The sequence below is a fragment of the Globicephala melas genome, chromosome 1 (assembly GCF_963455315.2).
Source record: "Globicephala melas chromosome 1, mGloMel1.2, whole genome shotgun sequence".
NCBI classification, from domain to species: Eukaryota; Metazoa; Chordata; class Mammalia; order Artiodactyla; family Delphinidae; genus Globicephala; species Globicephala melas.
The window spans coordinates 82,638,306-82,656,030 of record NC_083314.1 but is presented as its reverse complement, the minus strand read 5'-3'; the positions used below and the strand labels follow the sequence as shown (position 1 = coordinate 82,656,030).

Genomic DNA, 17,725 nt, shown 5'->3' with positions numbered 1-17,725 from the left:
AGACCTGAAAGGCTCAAAAGGAAACTTGAATAAATGGAAAGACACTATGGTTTGGTTAGGAAGACTCCTCATCATAAAGATGTCAGTCTTCTTTACACAAATTCATAAATTTAATGTGACTCCGATAAAAATACTAACAGGATTTTTAATAGACAATCTGATTCTAAAATTATATAGAAAAACAAACTATAACCACAGCCTGGAAAACTGTGAAAAAGAAGACCCTTAATATTTAAAGCAGAGAGGCATTGATAAATTAATAGAATAACAGAACAAAAAGGAAAGCCCAGAAAAACACCCAAATACACATGGGAATTTAGAATTTGATAAAGGTGCCATCTCAAATCACTGTACGAAAGATCAAATATTCAGTAAATTGTGTTGGGACAAATCAGTAGCCATATGGAAAAAGTTCTCCAGTATTCTAGTACTTGAAGAAAATATGTGAGAATTCCTTTATAATCTTAGAATGTGAACAGTGTTGCTGACTAGGATTCAAAACACAGAAACCATAAAAAAAACCCTGATAAATTCAACCTGATTAAAAATAAAAATCTCTGCATGAAAAATTCCCATAAAGAAAATTAAAAAACAAAAAGCAATACATCGGGAATATACTTATATTTTGTTTCATAGACATCTGTTCTCTGTAAAATATTAAGATAAACAACATAACAGGAAAAAAGGATACAGATATGAACACAGAAACCATAGAAAAAAGAAAACCAAATGACTCTTAAATGAGAGTATGTCCATTCACATTGAGGAGAAGCCCACAGGTTTGCTCATACATTGCAATTCAGTAATATCAACCAAAATTACAAATGCACCTATTCTCTAATCCAGCTATTCCATTTCTGAAAATTTATTCTACAAATACACTTACACACATGCTAGACAATTCACATTTCTATCATTAGGGCACTGGTTAAGTAAAATATGGTATGCTCATAAAAGGGATTTCTGCAGAATAAAAAAGATTAAGGAGGTTCTATATTTTGATATAGAAACATCTCCAATTAAGTTAAAAAAAAAAAAACCAAGTGCAAAATACTGTGTCTAATCTATCTTCGGAGTAAGAAGTGGGTATTAAAAATATCTTTGTCCTTGGCTTCTATATACATAAAGAAACTCTGAAGGATACATTAAAAAAAAACTCAAGAAAGATACACAGAAAACTAAAGAAAAGTGGTGTTTACTTGTTTGTGAGAGAAGGAGAACTAGGTATATGGGAAAGAGATTTTTCACTGTATGCTCTTTCTACGTGTGTGTGTGTGTGTGTGTGTGTGTTGGGGCGGGGGGTTGTATAAAATTGTGGACCATGTGCATACATTACCTATTAACAAACAAAATCAAAAATTGCAAAGTAAAAGCAAACCGGTATGTGCTCCCACTCTCATAGAATATATGGTATTCTATGGACTGCTAGTAAAATGAACACAGATGCTTATCCTCCCATCAGAATAGAACCAGCAGTCATGAACAGACCTATCAAGTAAAAGAGAGGTCAACCTCAGCCTGAGGCAGAAGAACTATTACAGTTAGTTCTTGACGTGGGGGACTGGAGGCAACCCAGGCCAAGATCCAAAGCTCAGGAGTATAGAAAGAAAAGCAATAGTGGTAACTCTAGCAATGAGGCTGTGGGACTTGAGAGTCCTCTGGAATGTTCACCAAGGGCCAGAGAGAAATAAATACCACTCCACATATCTAACCAAACACAACAGTATAATAACTCAACGAGTTCTAAGTATGACAAACTCAAAGAGATCCACACCTACACACATCACAAAAGACAGAGAATTTTGAAAGCATCAAGAGAGAAGAGACTCATCATGTACAGGGATCCTCAATAAGGTTAGCAGCTAATTTCTCATTAAAAAAATGGAGGTCAAATCACATGGGATGGGATGACACACTCAAAGTACCAGAAGAAAAAGACTGTTAATAATAATAGCAAAACTATCATTTCAGCCATCCTTAACAAATGGTTAGAAGAGAGAAATTTCGCTGCCTTATGAAACGATCCATTCTAGGACTGATACCTCTAATTAATAAAAAGTTAACGGTAAAAAAAAAAAAAAAGTTAATGGTGTAGCAGAGATTTTAGTGTAGATGAATATCCATGTGCTTGCCTACGTTTCCCAGTCTCCCTTGAAGCCAGGTTGAGACCATTTTACTACTTCTGGCTATACTGTGAGTAGTAGTGATGGGTGTCACTTCCAGACTGAGGTATTGAAAGCTGCTGCATGACCCTGTAAGTCTGTCCCTCTTCCCCTGCTGTGGAGGTCTTGGAGGCCCCGTGCTGCAAGCCACATTTCTAAAATATAAAGAGAGGTAGCCCAACACACTCAGACTTGATCTGAGTGACAAAAAAAAAAATTGTTGTGTTAAGCCACTGAGATTTGAGGCTTAATTTGCTACTACCAGAATCACAGCTTGTCCCATACAGTACAAGTATTCAAAGGACCAAGCTAACAGCAAGTCAAAATTAACTTCTACTTCTCTTTCAGGTACTGAACAGAGAACTCAGTACTTTTACAGGACAAATCTTCAAATATTCAAAGGCTGTTTCTCCCTAATTTTTTCTTCCCCGTTAACCTCATTGCTCAATAACTAGCCTACTAGTGGGGTACTCTTCCATTTTAATTTAGCCAAAGTCTGAACTCAAGAAGGGTAGATTACCAAAATTCACTGACACAAAGGTCTAAGACAGTATAAATATTTCTCTAACATTCTATTCTCTTTGACAATGAGAATCGATTTCCCACCATTGTGGATGGCCTCTTACTTTTTCTTTTTTTCACAAGCTGCTCAGAGCAGGTACCATTATAACTACATTTCTTCCAAAAAACAATACTCTAAGCTCTTTCCAAGAGATTGTTTGGAGGCAGGGGAATGCCCCTGGCAAAATGATGGCTCCATCACCCACCATCTAGGGTTGTATCTCATTAGGTCTTACTGCAATTCTTAGCTACAGTCTTGGGCCATCAGTGTTCTCCCCTGGCCTTATGAAAACAGGCAAATGTTTTCATGTCATTCATTTCCCCACTTTATGGAGGCAAAACTTGGCAAGTTTAAAAAAATAACATGAGCTGGTAAATATGAATTATTTTTTCAAGAGGCCACTAGCTGTCTTCCCGAGAAGCACCAAGAAATCTTGCTAACCAGATTAACTTTGTTGCAACCTTATGTCATTTTCACGTTCTGTGTTTCACGGATCTCAACAACAACCAGACAGAATTGGAGTCAGAACATCAGAGCTAGGCAAGAGATGAATGAAATGGCTTGAATTACCAGGATTCAGATAATGCTTGATTTTTAAAAACCCACTCAACACTAAAAATGCATTTATAACTTAGAGAATTCCCTGGATGGAAGACAGGTAAGGCTGATTTCATACCCCGAGTGCCTGGTGGGCAGGAGCACTTGAAATGGTTCACAAGGTCGATACAGGTGCCTCCGTTCTGGCATGGCTGGTTCTGGCACTCATCCACTTCATACTCGCAGTTGACACCCTGATATCCTGGGACACACTGCCAAGAGCAAGCAAAACGAACAAGAAATATTGGCCCATTGTAGGACACAGACCTTGAGAGCAAATGAGATCTGGTAAGTTACCTGTGACCCTCTTCCCCCAGCCCTTGTACCCTTCTCTGGCATCATCACACTCTCTACTAACAATCTCGTGCAGAGTTAGCTCACATCTTACTGGCATTTATCACTTCCAGCCGAAAGTGACAAAAAGCCACTTGAAGGGGAAGGCAAGGACTGAATAGTCTGAGCGATAGTTCCGATGATGCCTGTGCAAAACTTTCGTCCCTCCTGTGTGCAGGCTTCCCCTAAAATATGCATTCCTTTGTATGTGATGAGGACCCTGTGACTCACTCTAACGGTATGTGTGGATGGTAGTAAAGATATCACATGTATTGATCTCCAGGTTCAGGAAACTACATGTTTAAGTGTGAGAAACTGACTGGTATGGGGTGAGGGCCCAGAGAGGTGGGCTAGCTAGCTGGGCTAGAGGTAGGGGTTCCAGGGCTTTTAGGGCTCATCAAGAAAGAAGATACCGACCACAAAGTGGCTCTATTTGGGAAATGCTTTGAGTCCCTCACAGCATAAGATCATCCAGAGGGAGAAAGAGGGTAAGGAGAGGAGGGCAGATGAACTTGGAGGGAAGGGGGTTACAGAGATGGGGCTGACGTGTTTGGTGATATCACTCAGCAGCCAGGCCAAGGTCTGTGCATCAGAGAGCTCTGAAGGGCAGCTGTGGCTTGGTATCTTCATGTCCTGGGGCTTATCTTACCTATGGCTAGCAGTGTCTGGTGCAGGTTTGCAGAATATACAAAGCAGGCAGGCTCTAAGTGGCTAAATTCTACTTATTAAGGCTATGTTTAAAACAACTGGATGTGTCAAAATTTGAGTTTGGTTCCAGTGGTTTTTGAGCTACCAGGTCTCAGCCTGCTGTGAAGAAATAAACAACTTAGGGACCAATATACAGATGCCATCTTTGGCTCATTTATGATAAGTAGACAAGCAAAGCTTTTCTCAGTGTTGCTTGGTGGTCTAAATTGGGATCAAATCCATGTCTCTGGTCTTTTGTTAAAATCTTGATCTAACCATTATCAGCCCAGACATTAAGAAGACATGACATGTCCCTTAAAAGACACACACATCCTCAAGTATACACATGTAACAGTATGACACTACACAGAACAGGCTAAGCAACATTTTTTTGAGAGAATTATTAGTTGGTTGATCAATGACTGTATACAAAGATGACATGGGTCAAAGGGACACGCCTCAAAGTGGCTTCTCCTATCTCAACTGCTATTCAGGGAAATACCAGGAGCCGCAGGGCTGGGTGGGACTGTGAAACGCACAGCGGGGAAGGTTGGCTTTGAATCCTGGAAGCAGCCCTGTGGAAGATGGTTCCAGAGCTCTGTAAAATTATCTTACCAGAGCTATTTTAACTTATTGCACAGGGGGACTGAAAAAAAAACAGTCATTAGTAAACACTGTAATTGTAACTGGAAAAAAAAATCTATAAATTGTGAAAATAAGACATAAGCAGCTAAACTCAATATGCTAATGTTCGTAGGAGTTGTGCCGTCCTCTGGGAGGTCTCTGACCTCTCCCTGCTCATCTTACTCACCTCACATCTGTATCCACCAATGAAGTCCCTGCAGGTGGCTCCATGCTGGCAAGGATTGGACGAGCACTCATCCAGCTGATCCTCACAGTAGCTCCCGGTGTAGCCCAGGGGGCACTGGCAGTGATGCGAGTTGCCAGCACTGATACAGATGCCTGAGTGCTGGCACAGGCGGTCAACGGGCACCCCTGGGAAACCCAGTGGAGGAAGAAACATCACGGAAGGGCATACAACACGTCAGGTTCAGACCAACTAATCTAAGCCGGTTGACACATCAAACTTTATTATTGTCTAGTTCACAATCCTCGGTACCAGCTTTATATTAAAAATAAACAAGCCCTGAAAGTGGAATATGCCTTCCTTTCACTTCAAATACCTTTCTTTTTGGAATCTCTAGAGCCGTTTCTCTGCCCTTTCACCTTCTGTTTCAGACCCTTTCTCCAGAGTCTTCTCCATCCACTCCTGTCTTCCCTTCCCTCTCCTCCCATGATAACAATAGTTGCCCTAAAACGCTGCTGGTCAGTCAATACTTTGTGGACGGACCCTTGAGTCTGAGGGGGCACAGCTCACCTCTGTGGGAGGCCGCAACCTCACAGGAGACATTGGGCACGTCACAGTAAGCACCAGCCCATCCAGACGGACACAGGCACCGGGACTGTGCTTTTTCCTGAATGCAAGTACCTTTGTTTTTACATGGAGACCGACTGCAGAGGTTCACCAGGGTCTGAAACAGGGGCATACACATACATCAACATTCAGACACCAGAAACGAAAAAAAAAAAGTTACGCTGCATTTTAAGAAATCAAAGGAAAGCATACTAATTAATAATTTAAAAAAAGAGCCCTCACCCAAGCCTTAGATCCACTGTCCCCAGATAATCCAATCATTTTATACAGTCTAATTCCTTTTAGCTCTGCTATTTAAAAATTCTTACCACACAAGTTTAAGAATTTGAGGAAGCCCAAGAGGTTAAGTTATCCCCTATGCCACACTTACGTCTAGAAACATGGCCACCGTATAGGGCTAGAAAGAAAGAGAGAGTTAAAGCTGTCAGACAGCTCCTACGTGCTGCTCCTGAGTGAGAAATCCACGTGGGGCTTGATCAAGTCTGTCTGCGGTGAATAGAGTGAAAGGACTTAAAGCCTGTTAATAAACCTAAAAACTGTCAAAGAGCTTATTTGATGGGAGAAACTCAGGCTTATGAGAAGCATGAGACAAAGACTGTAAGTGAACTAGCACCTTCTCCAAAACTCACATGGGGTGGCCTGGCCCCCGGGGAGAGGAAGGCCATACTCAACAGTACAGACCTTTTGTGAAAGAAAGGGGGAAGGGCAGAGCGCTCCACGAGCACCTGTAGCCTGCACTGTGAGAACAAGCAGGAGCCCTGTGAAGAACACCCTCCTGAAGGGTGAGCTGGGACTAAGCGAGAGAGAGGCATGGACATGTACACACTACCAAACGTAAGGTAGATAGCTAGTGGGAAGCAGCCGCATAGCACGGGGAGATCAGCTTGTGCTTTGTGACCACCTAGAGGGGTGGGATAGGGAGGGTGGGAGGGAGACGCAAGAGGGAGGAGATATGGGGATATATGTATATGTATAGCTGATTCACTTTGTTATAAAGAAGAAACGAACACACCATTGTAAAGCAATTATACTCCAATAAAGATGTAAAAAAAAAAAAATACCCTCCTGATCCAAAGAATCAGCAACAAGCTGTTTAACAGGCAGAGGAGCTTATAGCACCTTTGCTTACAGCAAAGCCTTATTGGAGTGTACTCTGTAAGTCTAGTTAAACGTGGCCATTTATTCCTAAGTTCTTTGGACTGCTGTTATTCTATCATGTACCATTGTTTGAGAGGTAAAGCTACATAAAATTAAACACAATGCTGTTTGGTACGCAACCTTGGAAAAGTTACTTTGCCCCTCTGGGGCTCAGTTTCTTCTTCCACGAAATGAAAGGCTAGACCAGTCAGCTCTGAGGGATCCTTCCCTTATAAGAGTCTATGAAAACGTATATTATTATAAATAGTTGAATTTAAAAGACATGTGAATAGCTTGGTTTTGAGACTGTTACAATATTGCAAGACATGATAGTTCTCATTATCCCCTTAGATGTTGTACCTGAATTTTTTAAATCGTATTTTGATTGTTCTTTATTTCCCTTTTTGTATTTCCTAAATGATATCTATGTGCTTATTTCCCACATGCATTTTCTGCAGTTCTTGGTTAGCCTGTTATAACAATTTTATATTTGTTAATCCACGTAATCTTGCCAGTGTCACCATTTTGGAATCTACCAGCTATTAAGAAGCTGTCCAGATTCATCTCAGGGACATCCCTAAGACCCAGAACTTTCTCTTTTGGGTGGGGCTTATTCTGCCTAGAAAAGGAATAGGTGTAATATTCAACTATTCTGAGGGAGCTGAATGAATGGGATGGAGTCTAATTACCTGACAGTTTTTCCCAGTGTAGCCCAATGGGCAGATGCAGCGGTAGGTACCCAGGCCATCAACACATACTCCTTCATTCAGGCATGGATGAGAGTTGCATTCATTGATCTCATGGAGGCAGAAGGGGCCAGTGAAGCCCACAGGGCACAAGCAAGAGAAGGAGTTAATCCCATCGATACATGTGCCACCGTTGAAACAGGAGCTAAGAAGCAAACAGGGAGAACAACATTAGCTATGCAATCTGGTTCCTCTGACCTGCTATTTAAAAACTAAGGTTCCTGGAATCTAAGATATTACAGAGGCAAATACTCCTGAGCACCCAAAACTCCTATATCCAGTAAACTTTACCTTTTTCCAAACTAGAATGGGCACCAGTCAGCCTGAATCTCAGCTTCCTTTGCACAGCCAAAAAGATTAGAGGAGTATTTAAAAGTCTGAGCTTATTAGAGGCTGAGGTTCCCAAAGAAAGTGAAGGTTTCCAAGTTTTACCCCGTGCTTCTGTAGCTTTCCATGTCTCAAATTTCATTTTATCCCTAAGTCAATTTAATTTATAAGGGAAGTGTTAAATAAATAGCTCTTGACTCTAGATTTCTTTATGGAAGAGAAACAGAACAAATTTGTTGATAATAAAAAAAGAAACAAACCTCCCAGAAATTACTTAAAGAGGGATGACAGGGCTTCCCTGGTGGCGCAGTGGTTGAGAGTCCACCTGCCAATGCAGGGGACACAGGTTCGTACCCTGGTCTGGGAAGATCCCACATGCTGCGGAGCGGCTGGGCCCGTGAGCCATGGCCGCTGAGCCTGCGCATCCGGAGCCTGTGCTCCGCAACGGGAGAGGCCACAACAGTGAGAGGCCCGCGTACCACAAATTAAAAAAAAAAAAAAAAAAAAAGGGATGACAAATCTGCAAAGAAATAGGCATTTCTTAATTGTCAACTAAAATGAACAAGAGATCAAAAGGATATGGAATAGAATTATAGCTCTTTCTGTTCCCTATGCAAGCAACAAATGATGATCCATCTCACTAAGTTGTTTTTTTTTTTTTTTGCGGTACGTGGGCCTCTCACTGCTGTGGCCTCTCCTGTTGCAGAGCACAGCCTCCGGACGCGCAGGCTCAGCGGCCATGGCTCACGGGCCCAGCCGCTCCGTGGCATGTGGGATATTCCCGGACCGGGGCACAAACCCATGTCCCCTGCATCAGCAGGCAGACTCTCAACCACTGTGCCACCAGGGAAGCCCTCTCACTAAGTTTTTCAACCTCTAACCTTTGAGCTTGTAACTAGATGTCTACAAGGACTCAGGAACCAGGAAATAAGAGGTGATTATGGGGTGGGATCCAAGTGGATGCCTTATGCCTGTCCCTTGATCCCAGTACTGTGCTCTGTAGTTTCCTCCTGTTTCTCCCTTTGCCCCTAAGACACTGGTGCCTGAGGACACGGGCTGCTCACCTCTCAGTGCACTCGTCAATGTTGTCCTCACAGTGGACTCCATCAAATCCCGCCTGGCACTTGCAGGTGTAACTGTTGACATAGTCAGAGCAGGTCCCTCCGTTCTTACAGGGTTCACTCAGACACTCATCCATGTCTGTCTGACACCTGTCCCCAGTGAAGCCCGGAAGGCATAGGCAGGAGAAAGTATTCACTCCGTCTACACAGGAACCTCCATTCTGGCAAGGATCTAAGCCATCGCACACAAGAATTAGAACTCTGAACAGCAGCATCAAGTTAACCTTAGACTCATAAAGGTGAGTACCCTGCACTGAGTCACACAGAGAACAGAAACAATTCTGACTTTTCTTTGCATCTATTTTGCCCTGACTCCTCCATTTATGAAAATGAATGCAGTAACACTTCCCTGAGATTCTTAATAATAAGAATCTGTTTAATACCTGGAATGAACTCTCCATACACCACTAACAGTTTTGCAAACTTAATAGTCATAAAACTTGTATTTGTCCCACAAACTTCCATTTGTAAATCAAATATATGCCCCAATACACAGAATCTCAGAAGTATCAATAAAGATTTTCAAAAGGTGTATGTGGTGGTGGAGTGGGTTGGGTAGGATGGAATAGATAGTAATCAGCCCCCTGCGCTAATCTATCTTTGCTTTCTTTTCCCTCCCTCTCTTCCTTTCTTCCCTCATTTCATTTTTCAAATGCACACAGAACATTTACCAAGACAGACCATACACTGGGCCATATGACATGCGTTAATAAATTTAAAGTAATCAAATCATGTGAAGAATGTTCACTGATCACAATGGAATTAAACTAGAAATCAGTAACAAAACCTACCTGGAAGGAATCAGCAACAAAAGATATTTGGAAACTAAAGAACACACTTCTAAATAACTTATGAGTCACAGAACAAATCCAAATGGAAACCTGGAAGTATTTTGAGCTGAACGAAAAGAACATGACACGTCAAAATTTGTGAAATACAGCTAAAGCAGTGTTTTGAGGGAAAATGGATAGCATTAAATGCTTATTTTAGAAGTAGTAGAATGAAACAAAATCTAAACTTCCATCTTAAGAAACTAGAAAAAGAAGGGCAAACTAAAACTAAAGTAGGCAATGAAAAGACTAAAGAGCAGAAATCAATGAAATAGGAAACAGTAAAACAACTGAGAAAAATCATGAAACTAAAACTGGGTTCATTTAAAAGATTATAAATAAATACATACCTACATACATAAGTACACATAATACATAAACAGATAGATAGATTACTAAAACCAATAATGCTCTACCAAGAGCAACCAGATGAAAAAAGAGAGAAGACATAAATAACCAATATCTGAAATAAGAGAAGGGAAATAACCCCATTTTAAAATAAACATTAAAAGTACAATAAAGGAATATCATGAAAGACTCAATGCCAACAATTCTGACAACTTAGATAAAGTAAAACTCATTCCTTGAAAGATGCAAATCACCAAAGCTCAATGAAAAAGAAATAGATACCCTGAACACCTATTAAAGGAATTAAATTTATAATTAAAAACCTTCCCAGAAAGAAAATTCCAGGCCTAGATGTTTAGAAGAAATGATACTAATTCTACTCAAAGTCTTCCAGAAAATAGAAAGGGAACACTTTCTGATTTGTTCTATGAGGCCAGCATCACCCTCTTATCAAAACTATACAAATACAGTATAAGAAAATTAGAGAACAACATGCCCCATGAACACAGATACAAAAATCCTTAGCAAAATTTGAGTAAATAATATCCAACAATATATGAGAGAGAGAACACATCATGACCAAGTAGAATTTATCCCAGAAATTTAAGGTCAGTTCAACATTTGAAAATCAATTAACATAATTCACTTACATCAAAAGACCTTAAAAAACAGTATTACCACCTCAAGAGATACTGAAAAATCATCTGAAAGAAAAGTAACCCTCATTCATTATTAAAAGGAAGAAAATTCTCAGCCAACTGAAGGTAAATTGCAAAATTCTCACCAAATTGAGGTAAACTGAGGTAAATTCCTCAATTTGATGCTTTTCCCTTAGAATCAAGAACAAGGCAGGACCGGCTTCTCTCACCACTTCTATTCTGCATTTACTGAAGTCAGTGCAATAATGCAAGAAAAATAAATAAAATGCGTACAGATTTAGAAATAAACGAATACAGAAAAGAAATAAAAGGTATAGCAGTTGTATTTATTCAGAAATAACATAGTGTATTATCTCTATAAAAAAATCCTAGGAATCTAAACTAAACCAGAAGCTATACTAATCTGGAATTAATGATAAGTGAGTTTAGCAAGATTACAAAACAGAATTACTCAGTAAAACCTTTAGAACTCATATTCCCTCTCTTCAGAAAAGAGTTTTCATTATATGATTCTATTTATATAAAACTGTAAAAAAATTCACACAAATCCATAGTGACAGAGATAGATCCCTGGTTGCCTGGGACAGGAAAGTGGAAAGGAGAGTTAAGTTACAAAAGAGATGAGAATACTTTCAGGGGGGTGGACACGTTCAGTATCTTGAGTATTGGTTTCAGTTGTCGTACGGCAAGACTTATTGACTGGTACATTTAAATACTGGCAGTGTGCTGTATGTTAATGATACTTCAAGAGATGTGCTTTTCTAAAAAAGCTGTCATAGCATTGTTCCCACTTCGTCAATGTACAAAAATCAGTAAGGCAATACTTAGAAGGGACTACCCTGCCTTAACTCCTAAAGCCACTGGCTTCAAAATGAAGATTTTTAAAGTACAAAGACTAAAGACACATGGTAAACTATTGGACGGCCCGTCTCGGCACTGAGAGGCGAGCGCCTCCGCTGAGTTCTGCTCTGCTCCCTATGCTCTCCTCTCCCTCGGGGGCTGAGGAGCAGGCTGGCATACTCACTGGCAAGGCAGTCATCGATGTCCTCCTCACAGTCCATACCACTGAAGCCTGGAGGACACTCGCACATGTAGCTGCCCTGGGTGTTATGGCAGAGACCGTGGTTCATGCAGGGCTTGGAGACACACTCGTCAATGTCAACTGTACACCGCTGACCTGGAAACACAGGGGCAATGAACGGTCCAGTCTTTGGAAGTCGATTCCCACAGAAATTTATGTGGGGCCTGAGCTTCAGCTGGGGTAGGTGGGGCTACCCCAAGGATATTCCGGTTGGTCTCCTGCTTTTGGAAGTCCCTGAAGGCTTCTGTGCCCCTAGCAGTTGATGCTACAATGCCCTGTAGAGCATCATGGTTTCAGACTCTGGTGGGAGTCCTCTAGCCCCAGAGACATGCAAAACGGAAAGGCTTTCTAAAACATTCCAGTTAGCAGCTTCTATACATGGCCTCCGTTCTTAACAAAAGAGGGCAAGCCTCAAAAGACCAGGTCCTCCGTGTCATCAGATAACCTGACCACCTTGTTTAAGGCTCTTGGTTTCCCCATTCCCATGTTGTTACCTTGCCAGCCAGGAGCACACAGGCAGGTGTAACTCTCAAAATCTGGTGCCTCTTTGCAAACACCAGCATTCTCACAAGGGTTTGGGGAACAGGGAGCCAATACAGTCTGACAGTTCTTTCCTGTAAATCAAATGACAGAGTTCATTATAGAGAAAAATTCCAAGGAAACTGAAACTCCCCCCCACCCCACCAAATTCTATACTGAAGGATGATCTCTGAATTCAGGTCTAACGTAATGGATAAGAGCTTTGGAATCTGAGAGACCTATGGACTTTTGTGTCTTGGCTCTGATGTGATTACTAACAGTGTGATCTCAGGCAAGTTATCTTCTCTGAGCTTCCACATAAATAAGATGGGAATTAGGATGGTATATAACTCACAGAGGCTTTTTGTGGATTAAATGATAAAATGCTTACAAAGTCCTTATTAGCATAGGGCCCAGTACCTAGAGTAAGTACTCAACAACTGTTGGGCTGCTGTCATCTTCATATTATTATCACAAGGGGTTACATGGATTTGGAATCCTGCATCAATCAGGGGTGACATTTTCTGCATCTTCATAGCTAAGATTCAGCTACTCAGATGCTTAGCCACATAGATCTACCTTCACATGAGCAGGAAAGAAGTAACACAGCCACCTACTCCTCAAAACCTCTGCCGGCCTGTTCCAGAAGGCAATGGGGTTGATGAGAAGGCCACCAGAGGTGGAAAACAGTGAAGTAATTCTGAATGCCTAGTAACATCTCTCCTTATATCAACAACATGGCATTGATAGTTGCCCATCAACATTTCCTATCTTAGTATACTGAATATAAGACTCCAGAAAAAAATTAAAAGAATGCTTTTATTAAAGGGGAGATAGGCTTTTTCCAAGACGGCAGAGGAGTAGGAGGACGTGGAGTTGCCCTCTCCCCACAAATGCACTGGGAATACATCTACAAGTGGAACAATTCTCCCAGAACACCTGCTGAACACTAGCAGAGGACCTTGGACACCTAAAAGGACAAGAAAGATCCCCACATAACCAAGTAGCATGAAAGACAGAAGAAGGGAAAAGGAAGAGGAGAGGAAGCAGGATGGGACCTGTACCCCTGGCAGGGAGATGAAGGTGAGGAGAGGTTGCCACACCTGGGGAAGCTTCCTCACCGGCAGGGAGATCAGCTGGGACAGAAGGGGAGACTTGGAGACTCAGAGGAGAGTCCGGCAACTGGTCTGTGGCAGGCAGGACACAGTGAGACCTATGCAGATGGTCCGTGCCACAGTCCTGTGCCACCCAGCCTGAGACGGGTGCCTGCAGGTGCACACGGGGGCTGGGTGCCAGACGTGGGGTTTGGAGAGCAGACCTGGGGAGGGGACTGCTGTTGGCTGTGAGGAGACAGCCTGAAGGGACGGGAGTGAGGAGCTCTGCAACCAGGAATGCTTGTGGAGGAAGCCCGGACCGCCACAGAAGTGAAGCGCCCCGAGTAAAGGGCAGGGTCGCCATTGTGCAGCCTCTCTCCTCGTGAGGCAGGCCCTGCCTCCACGGGCACGAGGGAGGGCTCCGGCTGGAGGCCGTTTGTGCCCCCGCTTCCATCGCTTCCTCTGCCTCCATCCCCCCCACCCCAGCCTGGACAGCACGCTGGCCCCCGTCGCCACCTGGGCTCCTTCCAGCCTGACGAGCTCGTGTGCTCCGGCCACCTCTGGAGCAGACTCCGGTGAGAGGAACACACACAGAGGTGGGGCTGAAACCACAGCTGAGCCCCAGGGCCCGTGTGACTAAGGAAGCCTCACCTTAAGCCTCTCCTCACAGCTACACGAACCCAGAGTTACACCTCCTCTGATGGCTTCCTAAATTCAGCGCCTGCGAGACATCCCAAAGGACAAGTGCTCTTGCAGCTGGGACGGGTCTGGCTTTAGCAGCTGTAGGCTCTGTGGGCACATACACAGAGGCTGGGCCAGGTCAGAATCTGAGCTGCCACCACAGCTCCCACAGCAGGTCCAGGTTCATTACTACTGCAGTCCCGGGACCTGACTTCAGTGGATCTGCGCCAGTGGCCTGGTGAAAACAATGCCCGAGAGTCACCAGGGCCAACTGCCAGCATACCCACAGTTACAGTGGGACCAAGAGCAGTGCCAACAACAGTGTACTTTGTGAGCCTGCACAATGGGCAAAAGGGGACACAATAGAGCACATTCACGGGTGAACAGCTCCAAAGGAGGAAAACTCAGTGACTCCTCTCCCAGTGGGAGCACTCCAATCCCACCTTCCTTGCACTGCAGATCAGAAACACAGTTAATAAACAGATCTAGGGGCCTCTACTCCAACAACTAGGGATCAGGCCCTGCCCCTGACAGGACAGTGACAACCACAGAGCAAAAACGAGGCCCTGTTCAATATCCAGGACCAGGCTCTGGTCACCACAACACCAATCAAACTCCCTATCAAGGGGATAATGGTACAAGCCTCTGGACCAACCTCACCCACCAGGGGGGCAGACACAAGAAGCAAGAGGAACTAGAATCCTGCAGCCTGTGGAAAGGAGAACATAAACACAGTAAGAGTGACAAAATGAGAAGTAAAAGAAATATATTGCAGATGAAGGAGCGAGATAGAAACCTATAAGAACAACTAAATGAAGAGGAGATAGGCAATCTACCTGAAAAAGAATTCAGAGTAATAATAGTAAAGATGATCCAAGATCTTGGAAAAAGAATGGAGGCATGGCTCGAGAAGATATAGGAAATGTTTAACAAAGACCTAGAAGAACTAAAAAACAAACAAACAGAGATGAACAATACAGTAACTGAAATTAAAAATACACTAGAAGGAATCAATGGCAGAATAACTGAGGCAGAAGAACAGATAAGTGACCTGGAAGACAGAATGGTAGAAATCTCTGTGGTGGAACAGAATAAAGAAAAAATAATGAAAAGAAATGCAGACCATCTCAGAAACCTCTGGGATAACATCAAATGCACCAACATTCGAATTATAGGAGTCCCAGAAAAAAAAGAGAAAGGGCCTGAGAAAATATTTGAAGAGATTACAGTCAAAAACTTCCCTAACATGGGAAAGGAAATAGTCACCCAAGTCCAGGAAGTACAGAGTCCCATACAGGATAAACCCAAGGAGGAACATGCCCAGACACACAATAATCAAACTAACAAAAATTAAATACAAAGAAAAAATATTAAAAGCAACAAGGGAAAAGCAAGAAGTAACATACAAGGGAATCCCCCATAAGGTAATCAGCTGATTTTTCAGCAGAAGTTCTGCAGGCCAGAAGGGAGTGGCATGATATATTTTAAGTGATGAAAGGAAAAAACCTACAACCAAGAATACTCTACCCAGCAAAGCTCTCATTCAGAGTTGATGGAGAAATCAAAAGCTTTACAGAGAAGTAAAAGCTTTACAGAGAAGCAAAAGCTAAGAGAATTCAGCACCACCAAACCAGCTGTACAACAAATGCTAAAGGAACTTCTCTAGGCGGGAAACACAAGAGAAAAGAACAAAAGAGGAAAGGAAGAAAAAAGGATCTACAAAAACAAACCCAAAACAATTAAGAAAATGCCAATAGGCACACACGTATCAATACTTACCTTAAATATAAATGGATTAAATGTTTCAACCAAAAGACACAGACTGGCCAAATGGATACAAAAATAAGATCCATATATATGCTGCCTACAAGAGACCCACTTCAGACCTAGGTACACATACAGACTGAAAGTGAGGGGATGGAGAAAGATATTCCATGCAAATGGAAATCAAAAGAAAGCTGGAGTAGCAATACTCATATCAGACAAAATAGACTTTAAAATAAATACTGTTACAGGAGACAAGGAAGGGCACTACATAATGATCAAGGGATCAGTGCAAGAAAAAGATACAACAATTGTAAATATATATGCACCCAACATAGGAGCATCTCAATATACAAGGCAAATGCTAACAATCATAAAAGGGGAAATTGACAGTTAACACAGTAATAGTGGGGGACTTTAACACCTCACTTACACAAATGGACAGATCATCCAGACAGAAAATTAATAAGAAACATAAGCCTTAAATGACACATTACACTTAGATAGACTTAATTGACACTTATAGCACATTCCATCCGAAAGCAGCAGAATACACTTTCTTCTCAAGTGCACATGGAACATTCTCCAGGATAGATCACATCTTGGGTCACAAATCAAGCCTCGGTAAATTTAAGAAAACTGAAATCATATCAAGCATTTTTTTTACCACAACATTATGAGATTAGAAATCAATTACAGGAAAAAAACCTGTAAAAAACACAAACACATGGAGGCTAAACAATATGTTACTAAATAACCAAGAGATCACTGAAGAAATCAAAGAGAAAATCAAAAAATACCTAGAGACCACGAAAATACGATCATCTAAAACCTATGGGATGCAGTAAAAGCAGTTCTAAGAGGGAATTTTATAGCAATACAATCCTACCTCAGGAAACAAGAAAAGTCTCAAATAAACAAACTAATACACCTAAAGCAACTAGAGAAAGAAGAACAAACAAAACCCAAAGTTAGTAGAAGGAAAGAAATCATATAGATCAGAGCAGAAATAAATGAAATAGAGACAAAGAAAACAATAGCAAAGATCAATGAAACTAAAAGCTCGTTCTTTGAGAAAATAAACAAAATTGATAAACCTTTAGCCAGACTCCTCAAGAAAAAGAGGGAGAGGACTCAAATCAATAAAATTGAAATGAAAAAGAAGTTACAATGAACACCACAGAAATACAAAGGATCATAAGAGACTACTACAAGCAGCTGTATGCCAATAAAACGGACAACCTGGAAGAAGTGGACAAATTCTTAGAAAGGTACAATCTCCCAAGACTGAACCAGGAAGAAATAGAGAATATGAACAGACCAATCACAAGTACTGAAATTGAAACTGGGATTAAAATTCTTCCAACAAACGGAAGTCCAGGACCAGATGGCTTCACAGGCAAATTCTATCAAACATTTAGAGAAGAGTTAACACCTGCCCTTCTGAAACTCTTCCAAAAAATTGCAGAGGGTGGAACACTCCCAAGTACATTCTACGAGGCCACCATCCCCCTGATACCAAACACAGGCAAAGATATCACAAAAAAAGAAAATTACAGGCCAATATCACTGATGAACATAGATGTAAAAATCCTCAACAAAATACTAGCAAACCAAATTCAAAAACACATTAAAAGGCTCA

The 17,725-nt window shown here is 41.8% G+C and overlaps 1 protein-coding gene across 3 annotated transcripts in view; it reads right to left on the bottom strand.

The window, feature by feature from the left end:
• NOTCH2 (notch receptor 2) overlaps positions 1-17,725 on the bottom strand; it is a 178,061-nt gene that overhangs the window by 19,201 nt on the left and 141,135 nt on the right. For all 3 annotated transcript variants that reach the window (XM_030869221.2, XM_070045204.1, XM_070045200.1), the window contains 7 exons: positions 12,520-12,639; positions 11,969-12,121; positions 9,051-9,279; positions 7,603-7,804; positions 5,720-5,873; positions 5,153-5,337; positions 3,401-3,533 (listed from right to left, as the gene is read on the bottom strand). In XM_030869221.2, the coding sequence (XP_030725081.2) occupies positions 3,401-3,533; positions 5,153-5,337; positions 5,720-5,873; positions 7,603-7,804; positions 9,051-9,279; positions 11,969-12,121; positions 12,520-12,639 (1,176 nt within the window). The remainder of the gene's footprint in view (positions 1-3,400; positions 3,534-5,152; positions 5,338-5,719; positions 5,874-7,602; positions 7,805-9,050; positions 9,280-11,968; positions 12,122-12,519; positions 12,640-17,725) is intronic.